The following is a 23,071-nucleotide window of genomic DNA, read 5'->3' as shown; positions in this document are numbered from 1 at the left end:
TAATAAATAAATAAATCAAGAAATTTTTTTGTAAAATTTTGAAACTAATAACACTTATGTGGCAAAATATTAGTAGTAAGTTTACAACTCTTTTACAGATTATTAACAAACAAGGACACCAACACGTACAAGGATTAAGCAGCGTAAGGTATAAATAAAACGAAAATGCTAGACTTCTTTTCTTCCAAAACAAACATATATCTGCTTCTGCCTCTGCTGTTTCCATGGCGGTTGATTTTGTTCCGTGCGTTTCTCTATCTACATGTGCAAGCAGAATAGAAGAACTTCCTGATGATGTGTTGTTCGAGATCATTTATAAACTGCCTTGCCGATCGGCTATCCTATGCATGTCCCTCTCAAAGCACTGGTTTTCTCTTATTTCCCATCCTTACTTTATTCCCGGCTTCATTCACCATCGTCACCTAATCGGTAACCATTACTATTCCTCAGAGCCCTTTACTTTTCTGTTACAGCACTACGATAAGTTCATGGTTCTTCCATCCGATAATTCTAGTTCCGAGTCCTTCATCAAGGACTTTGGCCACAGTGGCAGTGCAGTCGATTTTCTCAAATTTCTTCCACCTGGAAGATATAATAAGCTTTGCATTGAGGCATCGTTCAACGACTTATTGCTGGTATGCAACGAAGTTCTACAGTGTTGTAAGTCAGACGGCGACTACTACATCTGCAATCCGCTTACCAAACAATGGCTCACGCTTCCTCGGTCTCCGCCCATGATGTCAAGCTTCAACAGACCCATGTTGGTCGGCTTTATATGCGAACCTTACAAAGAATGTATTACAAATGCCAATTATAGATATAAGGTGGTACGCATTCGTTCTCTCACTGAATCAGATAAGACTACTCAGTTATGGATGGAGATATTTTCTTCTGAGACTAATGAATGGTGCAACTCATTTGTAGAGTCACCACGGGAATTGTATCGCTTCTCATTTAAGTCTAAGCGACTCGGTGTTGTTGCCTGCAATGGAATGCTGCATTGGGCGGATGTAGATGGTGAAAACGGAATGACCAAAGGCTTTGTTGTGTTCGATCCACAACAGTGCCACCTTCGTTATATCGATCCACCCATCTTGCCTATCGAGCGTTTCATATCCTTTGGAGTGTTCCAAGGGCGCCTCAGGCTATTCTATAGCCCTATATACCGCTCTACCGATTGTAGACTTGGATATTGTGATTATGAAAACAATGCTAGCAATATTTCTGTTTGGGAACTTGTAGATTACGATACTGCAGGTACATGGTCGCTGAAACACAGAGTTTGCTGCAAGGGCATAATTTCAGAATGTTCTACATTCTTCGATAAGAAAGTGGAGGAGGAGGAGGAGCTCCAGGGGCCTGTGAAATTCATAGCCTTCCACCAAAACGATGGTGATATTGTCTTCTTACAATTTAGCAAGTACATTGTCTCGTGCAACATGAGGACGAGGGTCTGTGCCTTTGCTGCCATTGTGTCTATGCGTGTGACATCTATATTCCTACTTGGGCAACCATCATGGCCAACGCCAATTCATCCACTCCTATCGAAGTTTGAATGTCCTCCTCCTCTCGATTGTTAGTTTAGTTTTGAACCACAAAAAGCTTTTTCCAATTTGTCTAATGAGGAGTATTTCATCAAGTTTTGAATTGCAGCATTCCAATGTTTGTCGATGCTTGAGATTTTTATTCTTAAGTGCAATTCGTTGACTGGATTATACGTTCATGGAGTTTTTAATTGCCAGTTCCTTATAATGAGTTTGATACTGGTATTTGATACTGTAAATTTGGTTTATATTGGAGTCTACGTAGTTTAATATGAATTTTTTTTATAAGGGACTGTTTTGGGTTAAAATGCTAGCTTGGAAAGCATCTTCGAGCCTTTTACCATTTCTAAGTACAGCTCTTATCCAAACACATTAGAAGTTTTGTAACCTTGTCATGACTCATTTTACTGCTACTACATCTAATTATTCTATTGCTCTTTCTTGAGAAGTTAATATTACTCACCTTACAAATTATGTGATATTGCATTCCTTCTTTGCATATCAATCTGTTGTTGAAATTAGGTTCTGTAACATTTTTTTCCCCTACATATGCTTACAACTCTAATATATATATTTAAAAACTGAAACATAGCATTTAAATGCTACGCTTTTATTGGGTCACATTAGCGGCCACATCATTCACCTATTTTTCTATTATTTTTTACTTCTTTTCTTCTTATTAATTTTGCAGCTTATTGCTACACTTCCTCCAATCATTTCCCCATCTCTTTTACCTTTCCATTTCTTCACTATTCTCAACCTTAATGTCACTTTTCTTCTATCCCTTCATCTTCATTTTATTTTGGCTCTTCTTATTATTATCCTATTACTATAAATTTGTTATTTTCTCTCCCATTCTATACATATTTTCTCACACAAAAAATGTTATTACTCTCTCTCTCTCTCTCTCTCTCTCATGTTTTTGTTTTGTGGATTTTTTATTTTTTGTATCTCTACTTTAGGTTGATGAATTTATGTGTTCTTTAAAACTCAACTTTGATTTGATGCAATTTGGCTTTGTGTTTTTAAGTTATTATCTTGCCTTTTCTTTTCTTTGATTGTTAAATGTTATCCTAATATAAAGATAGTGTATAAAAATATAATTTTATATAGTATGGCTTAGATAATTTGGTGTTTGAGTCATGACTATATCTTTTATTTTGACTCCTCTTCTTCTTATCTTATTCTCTCTCTCTCTCTCTCTCTCTCTCTCTCTCTCTCTCTCTCTCTATATATATATATATATATTTATATATTATTTATCCTTTTTTGCAACTATACTTTAGATTGATAAATCATTATATTTTTTATTACACCATTTTGGGTAATACGATTTGGCCTTTTTTTTCTTCTTCAGTTTTTCATCTCAACTCTTCTCTCTCCCTCTTATAAGTTTTGTTTGAATTTTGTTTGACATAATGCTTAGTTATTTTGGAAGTGAGAATGATTTTATATCAAAATACAATCTTGGTTATGTATATGAATACGTCTATCAACTATTTGAGTAATATCAAGTGCACTTTTGTATAAGTTTTGATTATCATGATAATCTCTTTTAAGAGAATGAGAAATTTGAATGGACAAAATTTAGTTATAGTACTTAGGTGCTATTCATTAGGTTCTCCTCTTAAGATTCAACTATGTGGCTTTTTTCTCATGGAATGGAAGTGTATTTTAGTTAATTACAACCACATGATTGAATCTTAAGAGAGGAAACTTAAGGAACGACACCTTAGTACTATACCTAATTATAAGTTTTGCATAATTTTAATAATATATTTGAAAATTAAACAATTTAGTTGTACAGAAAAAAAAAAAAAAAGGAAAATATCATGCACCATAACATATTTTAGAAAAATAAGGACAGCCTAAAACAGAAATAATATCAATTAAACAAATCCAAATAATAAAATGATGATATTTTTTTGAGATAGATAAATAAAAAATACTTTTACAAATTGTATAATTTTTTGGGAGAACAAATTATTTTCCACAAAATTTAGAGAACAAATTATATATTTTACGATAACTACAAAATAATTATCTATTCTCACGCATCGCGCGAGTCTGGGACTAGTAAATTATAACAGTTGTGAAATTTTATTTTTTTTAAACATCTTTCAATGCTTCAATGCACTAAGTAATTTTATTATCTTTAATTTTTAAATATTTGGAAAGATTTCTAGCCAAAGCCAGCGCTTGAATGTAGTTCCCACCCTAAGAGCATCCACACCAGCTCTTCTATAAATGTGTAAAATACACATTTTGACCATTTTTACACGTTTTGAATCAAAAAACACACTACATCAGTCCATTTAAAATCGTGTAAATTCATCTAAAATTTTCAACGAGTTACAGTACCCATGTAAATTTACACAGGCACTGTAGCCCGTTTATCCCTTAAAATAATATTATCTGTACAATATAATAAAAACCTCATTTTCGCTCTTTTTTTCTCTCTCCTCTCATTGAGCACACCAACGCCTCTCTCAGGTCTTAGCTTCCCTATCCCTCTTGAGTTCTTCCTCTCATATTACAGTCCGAATTCTTTTGCTCATTCTCATCACCACGGAAAATAATAATGTGATCGGTATGGGTCTTACTGGAGATCGGTGTGCAATAGTGTGTGGTGGCTGTTGAGATTGGTGTGTGTTAGCATTTGGGTTTCAGCGTTTGAGATCGGTGGCTGTTGAGATCGGTGTTTGGGTTTTAGCGTTTGGCGTTTGGTGGGTTTCAGCTGTTGAGATCGAAGATTTTTGGTGGGTTTTGGGGATGTGGGTTACTAGATTTCAGGGGTCGTTTGGTGGAGATGGTGGTGGTGGTGGTGGTGGATCATTTTGTTGGTGGTGGGTTATGGGAGTGGGTGACGGTTGCGGTGGGTAGTGGCTGTGCGGCTGAGATTTGGTGGTGGATCGAATTTGGTGGGTCAGGGTGAGTGTGTGGTTGAGATTTGGTGGTGGCTGAGATTTTGTGATGGTGGTGGAAGAGGAAGGTGGATGGGTTTTGTGATTTGGAAGAGGAAGGCCAGAGGTGATGGCTGGTGGAGCGGTGGCCAGAGAGATGGGTGTAAAGAGAGAGCAACAAATCAGAAAAATGGGTAGAAAGAGAGAGAGAGCGCATATGTAAAGAGAGGCAGTTGAGAGAAATAATAAAAAAATTGAGTAGAATGAATATTTTATTGAAAAGTCTTGTAAAATAGGTAAACTGATGTGGGTGTTTTGTAAAAGTGATTGTGTAAAATAGAAAAAGTAGGTATTTTGTGTAAAATAGACGGAATCTTTTCCACGAGCTGATGTGGTTGCTCTAACAATGCTTGGCGTCATGAAAGCTCGCCTTATCAATGCTACAATAGTTCGTGCTCTTCTCAAGAAGAAGGGTGATGCTTTAACAGGGTAGTTCTGGTAGATTCTTAAAAAGATTGTCTGCACAAAGGAATCAATGGGAGAGATCATGAAGACCTCCTCATTTGCCCCAACTATAGCCAAGTGTATTTCTGGGAGAATATCAGGCACATTGTCCTCTAGAATGTCCAAAATGCATCTCTTAAAGTTTGCTCAAAGCAATAAAATGTTGCTAGTGTGAGACTCCCAAAGTTCGAGTTTTTGATGGTGAGACCAAGAATGACCTAACTGGATTGGCTAGCGGTGGACAACAGGTTTAGCTCATTCTTTCTGCTTATGTGGGAAAAATTGAGGTTCTTGTTGATCTCACTTCACTGCAAAAAATCATTCTTAACACTCGATGAGGCATTCAAGACCAGTAATCGTAGAGCATCCGAGACAACTGAAGATCACTCATCAAATGAGAATCGCATGAGCAAAGGAGAGGTAACTTGTATGGGAAGATAATTGTCACTCTGCATGTATTACTCTTTACTATTGATAGCCACCAAGCATTAAATGCTAAATGAGCCGTTTCAACAATAGGGAAGGCTAATGCAAGCATATAACCTCTTCCCTAACCTAGCAATGACCCATATGATATGACGGGATCCCACTACCACAATACTTTTTTTTTTTTCCTTTTCCCTCAGAACTGATCCACTTAGACTATAAATATCCCCATCACATCTCATCGAAAGGGGTCTAGCTTTTTGGAGAGAGAGAGAGAGAGAGGGTCCCGAGGAATACATTTATGTTTAAGATAAAACAAGGGAGTTGAGCGTGTGAGGAGTTGTAGCTTTCCAAGTTTTATTATAATTTTGTGGAGATAAATGAATATACTGTATTGAGTTTTATTTCTTTTTGATTCGCCCTTTCGACCTTCCCATTAAGCGTTACGTTGTTGATGTCTCCTCTCTTGACTTTTTTTTGGGCAGGTTCTAAACAAATAAACATTATTTCAAATTGCTACAATGTTGTGGTTTATATGGAATCATAGAAACACATGTTTCTTTCTTGACTACATCCAAGTGCCATATTTGGTTTCACGGATTGAGATTAGATGCAATACCTAGGGTATTGCACCTAATGCAATTACCCACATTTCTTTTACAAAATTTTTTACATTCTTAACTTTTTACTTCTTTTTAATATTTTTTATTTAATGGTTGAGATTGAAAGTTTCTTTTTCCGACTCTCAATCTCAACCATTCATTACAATTGCATCAAGTTGTGGCTTCATAGAAAGCACATTAGTATTTATAAGGTTTTAAATAAAGTTGTGGCTTCAGAGTTCAAAGTACTACTTTGAGAACTCAAAGTCATTGGATGCTACCAAGTACAGATATATTCAAGATCAACATATACAGTGTTGTTCTATAAGATCCTGAGGTCAAAACATCTTGGGGCTATTCTCATGGGATTCCTTCTTGTAATAACCTAGTGCGTGTGGGATGGGAAACTACATACACCTGAGAGGTCAAATACTCGAAGAGATATGAACACCCTCATTTGTCCCCCCCAAAAAAAGAAACATATATGATGTAGTGTTTAAAGGTATACAGAAGGTTGGGGTTGGAGTCGTGATTAAGAATGATCAAGGCTTATTCACTGCTGCATCAAAATCTCTTGAAGACATGGGTACCCGTACAAATGCTCAGGTGCTAGAGCCTTAGCAGCCATTTGTGCTTTCAATTTCGTGTTTTCAGTTTGCCCTTTTGGTGTGAATGTGGAAGGAGACTTACTAGGCAATTCAAGCTTTAAGATCTGATAAACCAGACTTGTCTTAGGCAGGCCCTTTACCGTTGAACCTGGCTAAACACAAATATTAGTTTTTTAAAGAGATTTCTTTTGCCTATGTTGGTAGGGAATGAAATGGAGTTGCTCAAGTATTAGCTTGTCATGATAGGACTTTGAGTCATCGTACCATTTGATTGGAAGAGGCACCTGCATTTTTGCATCATAACCTCCAAGAAATTTTTTTATTATTATTTTTTTATTATTTATTATTTTTTATTTTTAATTATTAGTTAAGATTGAATAACATTTCACATAAAAATTTTATGCCACATGGACTCAAGTCAAACAACTGTAAGTTCTATACCCTGAAACCCTGGTATCTGCTGTGGTACTGCCCACAGCTGGGCTAAACATGAAAGAATTTGGTGGCCTAGAGCATTTCCCACGGCTGGGCTAAGTAGTAGCATGAAAGAATTTAGTGGACTCGAGTTTGGACTGTATAGAGCAATGCTAAACTGAACTTGTTTACCCACAGAACTAAATGAAAAATATCTTATCTTTTCCAACCACTCAACCAAATACAATGAACAAAAGTTGTAGAGAGCTCATACATTACATTTTCTGTTTTTTTTCCAATTTAGAGCACATACATTACATGTACTGCACAAACATTAAGTACAAAACTAATATCACTTGGACTTGTAAAAGACTTCTGCTAGATTATCTGTTGAATTATCACCAGTTGGTCACAACCAATTTAATATTACAAAGAACTTTAAGAAGTCCAATATTGTTAGGAGAGATTCTTTACAGTGTAAGAGGATGATAAACTTCCCTGGAACAACGTTTATAAATATTCGGATAGATCTGCTTGGTTCTCCAAATCCCATATAACCACTTTTCCATCCAATCCTGTGACAGTGAGGCATTAGAATTAATGCAAGGGGGCCTTTCTAAAATTGGCAATGTGGTTCACAAATAATTAAATAAGAATTTGGTAAAGATTTTCTTTTCCTTTTCACTAACCTGAAGTGCTGAAGCGCATTACTGTGGAGATCCCTGACCGTCTAAGTGGCAGAATACAACTACAGTTTTCAAAAAATGTTGCCATGCATTGAACTTCATTATAATTAATAAGGGAAACAGTTGCCCCAATTCCACTTGCTTATTGTTTATCCACCCCACCTTATTAATTACTAGGGGACCTACCTCTAAATAAGATATGGGATGGATACACAATATTCAAAATGGAAGTGTGGCTATATATATAAAAAGAGAGAGCGAGGGAACCAGAAAAACTTTTGGAGCAACAAAATAGTTATGAAGTAACTTAGTACTTTATGCAGTTATCATGAATGCCTCCACGTGATCTTGAAGGTTCAACAGCATCATTGCTCAATCCATGCTTTGATTGCCCATATAGTTTCCCAAATGCTTCAGAAAACTGGTAAATAAAGATAGAAATCAGAAACTCTCCTAGGGAGGCCTAAAAAGAAATGAGAATTCAAAATAGAAATATATGACTTATATTAACCCAATATATTTTTAAATAGATATATAATAGTGCAACTCCATCCGATAACTATCTTTTAACGCTCCACAATTAGCTCCACATTTCCTATTAGCTTTCATCACGCTATCAGAGATTGAAAGAACAAACTTTTAAAATAGGAGTTTGGGTGAGAATATGTAACACCTGGAATTGTTGGCTATCCATATACCCAACTGACCAAGTGCATTAGCCACTTGCCCTTTATCTCAAGTACTAAGGCTTGGGGGGAGGGGGGTTTGTGTGGGGTTTTAGGTTCAAATCCTTTTTCTTTTTTTCTTTTTCTTTTTTTATTTATTTTTATATATAATTCTTTTTAGGGTTTTTTTTTTAATTAAAAAAAAGTTTTATTGAAAATGAAAATTACTTCACATTCATGATGATGAACAAAGCATCTTAAAAAATGACAAGAAGATTATATAGAAGATCTAAAAGAGTGTTTGAATTTTAAGTACAATGTGTTAAACCTAAAACCACGTCTGAGACCACTTGCAAAGTACTCATCAACAAGGATTTCAATTGATCAAGAGGTCTCTCAACGTCTTCAAACATATGACTATTCCATTCCTCCCTCCCATACTATCCACATCAAGCATGCTGACACTAGATTCCATACATCTGAGAAAATTTTCCCACTAAATCCCAAACAGTTCGCTCCACAAAGCATAGGCCACCTCGCAATGGAGCAAAAGATGGTCCAACGTTTCCCACATTATACCAACACATACCAGACCAATTCACTTGTGATAACCCCTCTTAATAAGGTTATCAATAATAAGGATCTTACCCCAAACTGCTGACCACAAAAAGAAAGACATCCTTTTGGCTCTTTGGGGCCATAATACACCACAGACTCTTCCAGGGCAAAGAATAAGCATTGATGCCACGAGTATTGTAAGATCAAACATCAAAACTCCCACCCCTATTCAATTGCCATGTTCTCCTATCACCCCCTCCCCTAGGCATCTGGTAATAGATATGATCAAGAATAGAATACACTGCCTCCATCTCCCAATCATGAAAGTCTCTGTGGAAACACAGATTCCAACTCCTAACCATCCCGTACACTTGAGGATCCAACACATCTGAGACTAAAACTTCCCTATCCGCAGAGCACTCAAACAAGACAGGATATAGATCCTTCAGAGGAAGTGTCCACTCCAAAGATCATACCAAAGCCTTACTCGATCGCCCTCTCCAATCTCAAAAGTAACGTGCTTCCTCTCTGATACTCCACCATAACCCACACCCATGCATCCCTCTACCAACTTTTGTACACCATCCACCCCTCTCTCCTCCATAGGACAAGAATATTCTTGAATGGGAAAGCATGCTGGGACAACTCAGCCCTAAGAAACTTCCTAGAAATTTCATAACCATCTCTAGAAGAGTACCACCTATACAACACAAGGTACAATCATAATACATCTTCCTATTTCTCTAACACCACCTAACAGAGAAAAAAACTAATAACTAAATCTGTAGCAGGACAAAGAAGCATATCCAAGCCTTCTCAAGTTTTAAACTCAGAATATATCATCTTTTAAAGTCTTTTAGATCAGCAGTACCGAATGCAAGAGCATTAATTGTTTTCCATTTTTCTATTACTCTTTTCAAGTGGTTGAAATGACTGAGCTCTCAACATCCTTTGTTGCTTCTCTTGTAAAACCGCATATTATACATATATAGAGTTCATAGTTTATAAATTATGGGTCATATTTAACAGTTATTTTGAAATTCAAAGTTACTATTATAAGTACCAACGCACACCCTTGGTATGTTGGTCACTCTACAAGTATAAGTGCTTATGGGGTGTGGGGGCAAGGGACAAGGTTCAAGTCTCCAGGAGAAAGCTTCATACACATATACATTTAGATTAGATTAGAATAGAAATTCTATTTTATATAAAATAAAAAAAAAAGTTAATATTATAAGTAGTTGTAATGGCACTAATACCCAAATGACTTCAGCATATGATGAAAAAAAATTGTTATCTGATGAGAGATGAAACTCTTTCTTATATAGAGAAACTTCATGGACCAATAAGCAGAAAAGGTTTGGCCTAATATCCACATTGTAATGAAACCTAGCCCTTGCCTAAGCCTGGCGTGTCCTGAAAATTTTCAACATCATCACACAGCTGACATTTTTCAATGAGCTCATCAATTTTCATAATTTCCTGGTGTTATGGATTGGAAAAGGCTTATATGATTTTAGCTACCCATATACTATTTCAGATTAACAACTAAAATGACATACAATTAATCATCTACGCACCTGTGAACCATATTTTGATCCTGAAGAAATTGTTTTCCTTTCACCAAGGAATCTTATAAAGCTCCTACAAATCCAAAAGGCACACATATCACTTAACTATTTTACTTGAAGAAAAGATAAGACATAATTCTGTGTTGGGGGTAGGTTTTTTATAGTGTCTATGTAGTTGTACTAGAGAGAACAGAGACATATTGGGATTTTTATTACCTAAGTACAGAGGCGGCCCTACAAACTTTGAGGCCTAAGGCAATATATTTAAATGAGGCATTTTTGTTATTAATTAAATAATATTTAACTAGTTTTCAATATCATAATTATTGGTGCACAAAAATGCATTCTTTTTATCTTGTAATATGTTTTTTTTTTTTTTTAAGAAATGCTAAAACTATAACAAATTTTACTAAAAAAACTTCCAAACGTTGTAGCAATAAATGTAATTAGTGATACTTCAAGAAGATAATAAACAAGTATTTGAATGAATGATGTTAAGGATATTATAAATTTTACAACATGATGCTTAAAAAGATGTATCACTAAGTAATTTAAAAATGCATTTAATAAGTTGTTGACGTATACAAATCATATTAATTGTCACAACAATTTGAAAAGGTTTTAAAGTAAAATTTATAGCATTTTCCTATTTAAATTATTTCTTGTGATTAGTAACACATATTTGTTAGCCTTATGTATTTAAAGTTGTATTATCTATAGCATTACTCAATTCTTTGGTACTTCTTAAAAGTAGAGGAAAAATGTAAAATTAAATTTTTTTCCTATATCTCAAAAAAAAAAAATTTTAAAAATATATATTTCAATTTTTGCCCCAAAATTTGGGGGCCTTTCTCTATTAGGGGGCCTAGGCGATTGCCTAAGTGGCCTAAGCCTAGGGCCGGCCTTGCCTAAGTATGGCCCATTCTCAACTTTTGAAACAACCCTCCACCTTGGTGATTTATACATATGCGTGCATGTGCAGTCCCACACAAATATATATATATATATATATATATGATGCCCATATGGATAGTTTTTAAAAAGATTTTACATACCATATTCCTCTTTGGTCTGCTGCAAAAACCATAGGGTTGCAGTCAAATCCCACTCCAATGACCATTCTCTCAGAAACAAATAGAACCTGAAAAAACACCATATGTTTGTCCACAATTTGCATATTGAAATTCAAGTTAGTGGAATTATGTGAAGAAAACTATTATAGTCTAAAAAGGTTAACAGAAAGGATGCTGACCCACATCACGGAGAGGCAAATCACGGAATGCAACATTTTGAGCCAAAGGAGAAGGACCAATTTCATCAACAAAGTAAATCATAGAATTATGGCCTGTAAAATATTAAAAATGGTAGTCATAAGAAAACAAAAACAGACTCATTCAGTTCCAATGTTATACAGTAAGAAAAGGATGGATTCAATCAAACTCTTCAAAAGTCCAGATAACTTTTTCTGATGCTAATTGCAGACAATGGATAACAAATAGAACAGTTAGAAACTCATAAATTAAGAAAAAATCCCGGCAGTAATGGCAATCTAGGAGCAAAAAAAAAAATCATTCTTTAAATTAAGTTAAAATTTGATAAAGCATGCTAAAGGTAAACAGCATTATAGAATTGTGACACAAATATCAACTTTGAAAGCAGTTCCTGTCAATTGATTACCAGATAAATGCAATGAATAAGACAGTTAAATATTCAGAGTGCCTATAGCCAAGTTTCAACTACTGCTAGTCAATATAAGCCAGGCCAAAAACTTTTCATAAATAAAATGCAGAGGAAGGATATTTCTGACCTACATAAGCTAAGGTATCGCCACTTGGTGACCACTTCACACCAAATGCCCAAGAAAATGAGAGATCAAGCTGAACAATTTGCTGTTACACCAGAAAGAGTAAATAATAAGGCCACACCAGTTTGAGTGAAGAAAGAGAATGCAAATTATGTTAGGGCAAAGTCAGGTTAGTAGAAGAATAAAATCATACCATACAATAGTTAATTTAGAACCCTTTTTAGGAAAGTGATATTATAGAGAACCATGTGGGCAATGCATATAAACCATGGAAGGACAGAAAAATATGGCTCGCTAGTGACTAGTAGGGTTTCAGATTTAAGGGTTGGCTGGGCCTGAGTATTCACAAATTGTGTACAAATATAATTTGCAAGAACATCTAATTTAGCTGGTTGAGACCCAGCTGAGTTTGGCTTGGAGTCTTGGACAAAGCAATGAGTTTACATAAAAGATAAAAACAAATGTGAGCAAAAATCAAGCAAAACTGATAATCAGAGTATGACTTCACCGAACTTTAATCATTAAATAAAGAAATAATACAAGAATTTTTTATCCTTAATATATTTCAACAGTGTCAACTTCTCATTGTTTTTCAAACTCCCCTCAGCGAAACATTTAAATAGTTTCCTTTCAGCTGAGACATCATCTGATGGAAACAATGGAGTCTCAAAATTACGTATAGGATTCATTTTATATTAATGAAAAATCTGTGCATGAACCTAAATTTTCCCGTATTAAGAGGCTGTTGGCTTAATAAATAAAAAAAACCAGAATTTTTTATACTTGAATATTCCCGAGGTTCTCCAATTCATTAGAACCCAATTATTGATGGTGGTGATCAGTTTAGACTATCTTTTTTTTTTTTTTGGACAAGTTCAGTTTAGACTATCACTAATACCAATTATATAAATATGGATAAATTGTTTATCAAGCATAGACTAATTGGAATTAAAATGTATTTGTCATGATCAAAAAATAACATATTCAATCCCTTTATCTACCCCTAGGACTAATTTTCAATTTAGATAACATCATGTTAAACACAGAGTAGAGGTTTTTCTCCAGTAAATTGTGAGGAAGGAACTTTAGATGTTTGTCCAAGTAACAAAGAAAAATAAATTGGAAGATCATTTTAAGTAATAAAATCTTATATTAACAAAGAAGATTTATGCACAATTGAAGAATCTAAAGAGTAATACCTCTTTTTGGTTCCTAGAGTTTGTAATTATTTCATTTTTACAGGAAAATGTCCACAAACAGTTGCACAAAAAAATGCGCAATCAAACCCAAAAACAAATATAAAATTAACAATAAAAACTTCTGTAATGACTTTCTTCCAACATATTAAACACACAATACAATCTAATACTACAAGGGAAAAGAATAGATCCTGAACCTCTCCAAATTTCGAATCTGAAGAAGGGCCTGTTCTTGAATCCCTGAAACATTTTCATTTAGCAACAATAAATACCATATTGCAAATATCATAACAAAATTGACAAAATTCTAAAATCTGACAATGCTCTGCATATATATTTGACCTACTTTGTGTCAACACCTTTAATGAAGGTGGAAAATATTCGGCATTTCCCATCTGCGGATGTTGTTGCAAGAAGAATCTGCAGTTATAAGCAAACAATACTCAGATACAGTAAATAGCTACCTTTCTCGTTTATAATAAAAGAACGATTATTCAGCTTCTAACAATTAAATTGCAATTTAAATGTTCAACAACTAACAGAGAAAAAGGAAACAGTTGCATAAAATAACATACGGGAAAAAAAAATATACAATAGTGATAAACGATAGCAAACAACAATAACAAAGTTTTAGTCCCAAAACCATAGGGTCAACTATGGATCCTTAATAAACTAATCAGGGTTGGCCACATGTACTCTTCTCTGCCACTTTCCAAAATCATGTTGTCTGTTACTTTCTCAATTAACATGTCCTTTTTTCCTACCTTTATTAATGTTATTTTTAAGTCTTTCTCTTCCTCTTTTCAGTTCCTCAAGGCCTCAATTTGTATCAGATCACTCTTCCTCACCAATGCATTCATTGTTCTTATTTACACATAACCAAACCATCTCAAGTGATTCACTTACATCTTTTAATCAATCGGAACCACCCCAATCTTTAAACAACTTCTTCATTTGGCATCTATCATCAATTGAATTATTCAGTTTGCTTTCATTAAAAAATTTGTCGAAATACCTCTTCTATCTCTTTTTAATCTCCTTCTCCTTTACAAACAACATTCTTTGATCTTCATCTTTAATGCACTTGACAGTCTTGGCACTCTTCAAATCTCTTGTTTTCATTTCCCCTATCTTGGTAAAAATGTAAACTTTCTTTCTTCCATCCTCCATCCCCAAAAGTTGCTATATAACACATCATAAGCCTTAATAGAATCTAGCCTCTGGACCAACTTGATTGCTTCCCTTTTATAACTTTCCATAATTAGTATTAACTCTACATCTAAGTAGGCTTCTATATATCTCTCTTTAATCTAAGTGCTACTTAGACCTCCTAATTCATCACCAATTCTCCTTTATCGGTAACCCGCATCATTTAGGTTATCCACATATTTTTAGCCATTCTTTTAATACAACTAATTATTTCATCCCACATCTTATCAACATCTTCCTCTACGTCCCACTTACCTTCTTTGATCATTCTATTCCTTCAAACCTCCACCATCTAATTCTTGGGTTTCTTTGCTTAATATATCTTCCTTTCCACTTCTAGTAATAAACAAAAAAGAGCAAGGTTAAGAGAGCCCATATAATTGCTTCGCAAGAAACAGTAAATACTTTAAGCAAAGAGAGATTTGCTTGATCTTCTCTCTGCGCTCCAAACAAGTATCCGACAAGGTGCATAAAATCAGAAGGTAACATCCTTGCAGCATTAAAGAGTTTTCTCCTACAACAATTATTTGTTACAAGCAGAGATCTCTAGTTTGTAAGACAGGAATCTAATCTGGATAAAATCAAAAAATATAAATCTTACTTATAATAAAAAAGATCCAAAAATATACATGTAGACACTGATTTGCAAGCCACGTGTGTCCATGATTTTTAAGAAGATAAATGTACACAACCACTTTAAAAGCATAAAAAAGGAAACGTACAAAATATGATAGAATTACGCACATTATTGGGATGCCAAGCAACACTTGTCACAGAAGAATCATGTCTTTTCCTGATAAGTTTACTGACCCACCTGCATAACAGTATAACACAAACATATTAGCCATGAGCAACTTAAGAGACATAAAATGATCAATCATTTAAACTGCTTTAACCCAAGTTAACATTATCCATCAACCATTACATGCAAAATACTTACAAAGTAAGCACATCTACACAAAACCAATATCCAGAATTGATGTTAAATGCTCTATGAATAATTTTACCAAAATGAGGTCTGTCAAACAAAATCATGCTCATGCAAAGAAAAAATTACAAAGGAAAACATGGGAAATCTGGCATTTGCTAGCAATTGACCATCAACTTCACTACGTGATCATAATTGAAAATAATTACAGGCTTTACCATTTCATAGATAATGTAGGGGCACCGTTTCTCTTGTGGTAAGCACTTTAAGAAATAAATAATGTATAAGCATAGGAATGGTGTTGAAAACAAGTTTTATGTATATATATTTAAAGACATAAGTATGTAGTCATGCAAGGAGTTCATGTAAAAGCAAATCAATGCAATTCACATTTCCAAACAATTTTTTTTTTTTGAATAGACATACTCAACTAAAAGTGAAAGCAAGTATATGAAAAGGACACAGAAAGACAATTACCAGTTATTCTCTTGCTCATAGTAGCATATACAAACAGTTTTAGCCCCACTGCCAACAGCAAACTTGTTTTCTGCGGGTAAAGAAAAAGATCAACTCAGGAAGCTTATATGACATGTCAAGAGTGCAGAAAGTTCTAGATTTATAGTCCCAGTTTCTAGGACAAAGTTATAATTAACAAAAAACAGAATCATCTTTTAAATATCAGGACAGACTACAAAGGTACGACACAAAGTTTCTTATTGCTTCTTTCAATCAAGATAAACCAACAGCAGGTCCATGTCTGTTTATATATGTTTCATGAAACATGTAAGCCTATGCATCTAAGTGCAAGTTCATTGCAAAACCATGAGACTTTTTTAATTAAGAATAAACATAACAACCAATACTGGCAATAAACCAAAACAATATGTTATTACACATCCTTTGGCATCAAGCAATAACACATGAACCTCGATACATGTGTCTGAGTGCAGGGAACATCCAGATGTTAACATATGCTAACCTCTTGCTAAATATTCTATTATTTTTCTTGTTAAACTGAGACTTCCATGAGGGAATAGGTTCGCACCTATACATGACCTCCCCCCCCCCCCCCCCTTAATAAACCATTACCTCCATTGGGAAATAGGTTCGGTCTTGTACATTACCCTTTTATATGTGGTAAAAATATTCTGATATTAGTCAACCATGACTTCTTCAATAGTATGTCAACTGTGTTTACAAATCATAAGTATCCTCAGCCTTCCATCCTTGAGTTTATTAAGCTAAAAATGATATGTTTCCAACTTAAGCCTTAATAGTCATGTACGTCAATGATTTTAGAATAAACTTCTCAAAAGATATTAATATTACACTTATACCCCATAAAAAAAATTATATTAACCCTCTAAAAGTTAGACTAAGAAAATTATAAATCCAATATCTGGCAAACACAAAATCAACTTCATAACTTCAAAGCTCATGAGACCCATCATTTTTATTATCCTGGGTCTTGGCGTCTCCCTCTATGGTTTCATGCATTTGATATTTATGCTCATGACCTGATGGTATGAGAAAGTTAATAGACAAAAAATGTATAACTACTGGTTGCACTTAACACGATAGTCTTTTCATTAATATAAAAGGATTACACTGGATAAAGTATTTGGAAGGTGAAGGCTCCTTCTAAGGTAGGTTTTTTCACTTGGACAGCCGCTAAGGGAAAGATCCTTACATTGAACAATCTGAGGAAGAGGAATATATGTGTCGTTATACCTTCATTTAAAAGAATATTTTTTTGTGTAGAATGTCTCAAATTCAGGATTTTCCATTGCACTGATTTCTTGAGAAATTTCGTGTAAGAATAGTTGGGAATCAGTGGATCACCAACTCCTTCACTGTTCTTATGCATATAGTCTATGGAAACTTGTGTTTAGCATGTTTAGTGTTTCTTGGGTTATGCCTAAACAAGTGGTGGAGTTGCTAGCTTGTTGGAATGGGGGTGTCGGTTGGCATCAAACAGCATTTATTTGAGGGGCCATCCATTGCGTATCATGTGGACTATTTGGAGAACAAACCACTGAACTTTTGAGGGGGAGGAGCGTTCCATCCTTGAGTTGAAACAGTTCTTCTTGATTTATTTGTTTGATTGGATGACTGCTATGAGCGATCTTTCTATTCCTTCCCTTTTGGATTTCTTAGATTTATGTATTTTTGCTTAGTTATTTTGTTCCCTTAGTACACTGCCTGTGTACCAGGGGAGAGGTTTTAATAAAGTTTTAGTTGCCTATCAAAAAAAATATAAAAGGATTAAAAGACCAGTACCTTTTGGACTCCATTGAACACAAAGTGCAGCACGGTTTAGCCTAAGTATAACAAGGGTTGGTACCCATTCTGATCCTTCTAGGTTCCACACATATCTAGAAACACCAAAGATTAGGAAACAGAATCAAAGAAATAATTAATTGAGACGTAACGTGAAAAATGTGTGTGTGCAAGAGTGACAGAGAGATGCAAAAGCTTTTTTACTCTAGATATCTTGCACAGAAAAAGCATATGAAAAACAAAAATCTAAAAACACATAGGTACTCACGAATTCCGATCATGAGATGCAGTTACAATTCTGTTGGACCTTGGGCTCCAGTCTATCCCAGAAACAATTTGGTCATGCTGTTTCAGGACAAAATGGAAAAATTGCTGAGACATTATTGACACAATGTCTTCATCAAAATTAAGTATAAATGATGAAAACCTGACAACAAAAAGATTTATTAACACTGATATAACTTGTATGTCATAAGTTTTTTTTTTTAATATATATTTTAAAAATTACTTGTATGTCATAAATTCTGCATCTCATTACACAAGCATGTACACATGTTCCAATAAATAGCAAAGATGTTATCAATCAAAGAGAAGAGAGGGGCAAGGGGTCAACGAGAACAATTTCAATACAAGTAAAGGAAAAAAAGCAATCAATTGAGTATTATATCTCTAGTTAAGATCTCTCCAAAATAATCCCAGGCAAGGTGAGGACCTAGTTTCTTCATCAGCAGAGTGGTGCATCCAAGAAACCAACCTTGGCCATGAGTGAAGGCACTTTTTTTTTTTTGATAAGTAATAAGATATATTGATAAAAAAGGAACACCCTAGTGCATAGGGAGTGAATAAGGGAAAAGAAATCAAATACAAAAATTGCATGAGTCTAGGAAATCAATAAAAGAAGGGAATGATTTATTTTGCAAAGCAAACAACCAATCCCTTAAAAGTTCTAAAAAAGAGAAGCTTGAGGTCTGGAATAGATCTCTCAGTATCTTCAAAACATCTACTATTCCTCTCCCTCCAAAGACACCACAATAAGCAATGAGGAATGATGGATCAAATATAACCATTTCGATGACGACCAAGAGTGAATGCACTTAATTTCAACAAACCAATATCAGAGCCTTTGTCATCACATCAGATTGGTATCAAAGCCCAAAGTTAATCTTGAGATGAAGGTGATGCTTGCTTCAGGTAGCAACTCCACCACTTGTTTAGGCACAACCCAAGTGGGGTGAGAACAATGATCATCTTGTTTGGGATGTATTGGGGTTTTAGGCTAGGAAGCACAGACACTTCATTTGGGGTGTTATGCCTATGTTGTACTGGTGTCATGCCTGCCATGTTATGCTATAATTTTTCAAAAATTGCTCATGTCGCTGTGTTGAACCCGTACCTGTACCTATGTCGGTGATTCCTAGGTTTTAGGCTTGTGAGAGTGTTAAGTGTGTGAGTTAGTATTGAGTGCATGTTTTGGGTAAACTAAGAGTTTGGTTAGTTTGTGCTTGTGAGATGTCTTGAGTGTGTTTGCATTTGTGAGGTTTGTGAGTTGTTTTTGTAAGAGTATGCTAGTTTGTTTGTGAGGATTGGATGAAAATGGTCGTAATCCATCAAATTGATTATAGATTTTGGTTGGCATTGCCTGTATATGTAGGGATGGAATTGGCCAAATCATGCTAAAAATTTATCATCTATGCACATTTTAATTTCCCATTTGTGTGAATGCACTTTTTCTAGTCCCAAATTTCAAAAAACTGGTATCAAATTTGTTGTTATCACAACATTTTTTTTATAGGCATTATCATAACATATACAAAGCAACGATCATGTAACTTACATCTATGCTCCTAGAGTTGGACTTCTTGATGTGATATCAATTAGCCAAGTGTCAGTGGGTAGCTCATCAAACAGCTTGATAAATCCTCCCTAGTGCCAAAATACTCAAATTTTCCTTTCTAGGGAAAAATAATTTTACATTTCTTAATTTAAGTGTGAGTTTGGATGTTACTAAAAACTGAAAGTTTAATCCGTTTGACGTTTTCCTGTGGGTCCCATGCACTGTTCACGGGACCCACAAGTACGAAATTTAGCAAATTTTGAGTTAAAACCGGGTTCCACGGCACTATTCACACATTTAAAATTTATTTTGCTACAGCATTTTCAATTTTCAGCCATAAGCGACATCCAAACAGACCCTAATGTACATGTTCCAAAATGACACCCCAATTGACAAATCAAAATATCTTCTACTCATTCATAAGACTTGAACCGTCTTCTCTATTGAGTGAAAGATTCTGAAGAGTACCTTTTCAAGAACATGCACCTTTTCCCACTTGTCTTGTGATAATCTATAGATATGAACCTCATTATTGTTGGGACAGAATGCAACCACTACAAAGGAAATTAAAATATATTACAACACTTCATGGGGGAAAAAAAAGAGTGATTCAAACTAATGAATAATACTCTTAAGAAAGTCATTTGATGGAGGCCCTGGTACTAAGTATTGACAAAGAAGCACTAAACAGAATATATTTTTATAAAAAAATACAGAGTATTCATCAAACATAAGCAATGAAAATAAAATGAAACAAAAAATAAAATTCATGCAAAGTATCTAAATTCCTCCACACTATCCAAGGCCCTTCCACTAAAGTAATAGTAAAGCCAACCTGATAATGTAGTACTCAAAATTAAGAGAAAAAATAAGTATTTTTTTATTATACAAAAGAATCAGAAACTTTACATCTAAAGAAACACCTTTTTTGTTGTTGGTATATACAAAAATTACAATCCTACGTGGGCAGAATTGTTCATCAAACTAGATGGTAGCAAATCTAACATTTGTTCTAGAACCACCATCTCAATGAAGTCAATATGGTAAATAAACTACACAAAGGGACTGCATAATAAATTTTTGGGGTCAAAAGATGCCGCCGCAAGTAGCAAATACCTTCTTTTAACTTGCTCACATGAACTACGCAAAACGAAAAGAGATTAATCACTTTAAAAAATCCTAACATATTGAGCAAAGGTTTGTTTCAACACCATTCCATTTGTTTACATTTCAGAATTTAACCAACCACAACATCCATCATTTTCTGTCCCACTTTATGCAAAAGAAAATTACTACAACAACAATACAATCAAAAACCCACTATTCACAAATTTATATACACAATGCCAAAATACCCCAAATCATCCCCTTTTAGATCTAAAAGCTCAGATTATAATGTTGTTCAACACCAATAACTAGATCAATCAAATAAACAATACAGTTCTCTGCAAACTTCACAAAACCCTTCCAACAATTTCTCAGGAGCCAAACAGTGCCACAAACAAAGCAACAGATCACTGCCTAAATTCAAAATCACACAATATTCCATCAAATTTCCAAGCCAAAAACGACTCAATCATCAACCACTACCAGCTAATCAGGACCCAAAAATAAAATGCTCAAATAAAAACAAAAACATTGACTCTAAAACACTAACGCTTTTCCCCCAACTACAAAATTAACCTGATCCATGAGCCAAGTAACGATTTTCCTACTTTTGAAAAAAAAAAAAAAAATCTCGGGAAACAAACAGAGTAAGAAAGAAAAGATAGGAAAAGTAAAAGAAGAGTACTAGAGTGGTCGGGGCCCCAAGCATGGCAAGTGATGGACTGAGCGAACTGGTTCACTGCGATCGCAGTCATTTCTTTGCTTTGCTTTGCTTTTGTTTGGTTTCAAAGCGATTTTCTTTTGAAGTCTGAATTTGATTTGATTTGATTTCTATTTTGGTAAGTTTCTTGTGTTTGTGAGTTTGAAATATAGGGGAAATGAAATGAAATGAATGTGTGAAAGAAAAAACAGAAGGGGAATCGTGAAAGGGAGTAAACTGGGAACAGATCTCACCAAATACCTCAAATCAGATCCAAATGGCAAATACAACAGTCAACAGAGATGTACCGTTTTCTTTTTTTCTTTTTTTTTTGGTGAAGGTTGGGCACGTGTTTGACACGTGCTATCATTTTGATGATCTTTTTGAAAATTTTAGAGGTGGATGGCTTGTGTTTTTAAACAACCATATTCAGTTTTTAAACAACATTTCACGTATTTTAATGTATTTTTTTATCCACACGTATTTTTATAAATATTTTCAAATAATAATTTTCAGTTTTTAAATAAATGTACCAAACGGACCCTTTATTGTCTATATCTATAGCATTACTTTTTCTTTAAGAATTTTTTTTTTTTTGGTGAAATTTTTCTTAAGATTAATCCTATCATATATATATATATATATATATATAAACAAAAAATAAAAGTGCGAATTTAGTTTATAAAACAAATGAAAGCATATATATATCTAATTTTAGTACGTTTTACATTATAAGAACATGTATTTTTTTTTTTTTTTGATAACACATTATAAGAACATGTAATAACATTTTGTAGTTTTTTTTTTTTTTTTTTGAGAAAGATACTTTTTGTAGTTTGAATAGTTATCTAATTTTATTTTTGTCTCATATTATTTTTCTTTTTAAATTTGAAAATATATATATATATATTTTGTGAATCTAATCATATATTATTAGATCATTTTTTACTAGAACAACACAATCTTGGCCCATGGGAACTAGAATTAGGTGAGTTTTGGTGAAAAAGAGGACATCATGTGTTGAAAGATGAAAAGGAATTGTCAATTTAAAGTTGCTACTTGTTATGCCATCCTTTCATGAGCACTGTTTGGAGTTTAGAGTCTCTAAAAAGTAATATCCTTTGCTTGTATTGCAGTTTGTGAATAATTACCAACGTTGGATGATTTAAGAAAGAGAGGGAAGAGCATTGTAAACTGGTACTGTAAAGGTTATACTAGTTACCTATGCACTTTTGCCTGATAAAAATGCAAGTTTTAAGAAAGATAGAAATCGCTGAACTCCACTACTCCATTGAATTTGTTGTTTTGCATTAGATGGGTTATGCGGGAAACAGTGATATTCAACTTTTCCATTGTTTAGAGATGGAGATTTGGGGACATGGGAGGTGAAAGAGTTTATAAATCAGTACCCTTGTGTACCTATTTGAAATTCTGAACCAAGTAGCACAATTCCACTTGAGATTTCTTAGGCAAACAAAATTGCATGAACCCATAACACCAATCATCTTAGTAGAATAAAATTATTTCAC

At 34.3% G+C, this 23,071-nt stretch overlaps 1 protein-coding gene across 2 annotated transcripts; it reads right to left on the bottom strand.

The window, feature by feature from the left end:
• Nucleotides 1-7,202: 7,202 nt before the first annotated feature.
• LOC115957419 (actin-related protein 2/3 complex subunit 1A-like) lies at nucleotides 7,203-21,827 on the bottom strand. Of its 2 annotated transcripts, XM_031075653.1 has the most exons (15): nucleotides 21,528-21,827; nucleotides 20,204-20,289; nucleotides 18,170-18,246; nucleotides 17,902-17,996; nucleotides 16,099-16,168; nucleotides 15,438-15,507; nucleotides 13,831-13,904; nucleotides 13,682-13,724; nucleotides 12,289-12,370; nucleotides 11,738-11,826; nucleotides 11,537-11,622; nucleotides 10,491-10,554; nucleotides 8,002-8,108; nucleotides 7,691-7,749; nucleotides 7,203-7,576 (listed from the first exon to the last, which is right to left on the bottom strand). In XM_031075653.1, the coding sequence occupies exons 1-15, from the start codon at nucleotides 21,595-21,597 to the stop codon at nucleotides 7,512-7,514; spliced, it is 1,137 nt and encodes a 378-aa protein (XP_030931513.1). In that variant the 5' UTR covers nucleotides 21,598-21,827; the 3' UTR covers nucleotides 7,203-7,511. The 2 variants fall into 2 exon arrangements, with proteins under 2 accessions (XP_030931513.1, XP_030931514.1); XM_031075654.1 differs by lacking the exon at nucleotides 20,204-20,289.
• Nucleotides 21,828-23,071: the final 1,244 nt, after the last annotated feature.

Source organism: Quercus lobata, chromosome 8 (assembly GCF_001633185.2).
Source record: "Quercus lobata isolate SW786 chromosome 8, ValleyOak3.0 Primary Assembly, whole genome shotgun sequence".
Lineage (NCBI taxonomy): Eukaryota > Viridiplantae > Streptophyta > Magnoliopsida > Fagales > Fagaceae > Quercus > Quercus lobata.
Note: the sequence above shows the minus strand (reverse complement) of the source record. Positions and strands in the feature narration are given on the sequence as shown.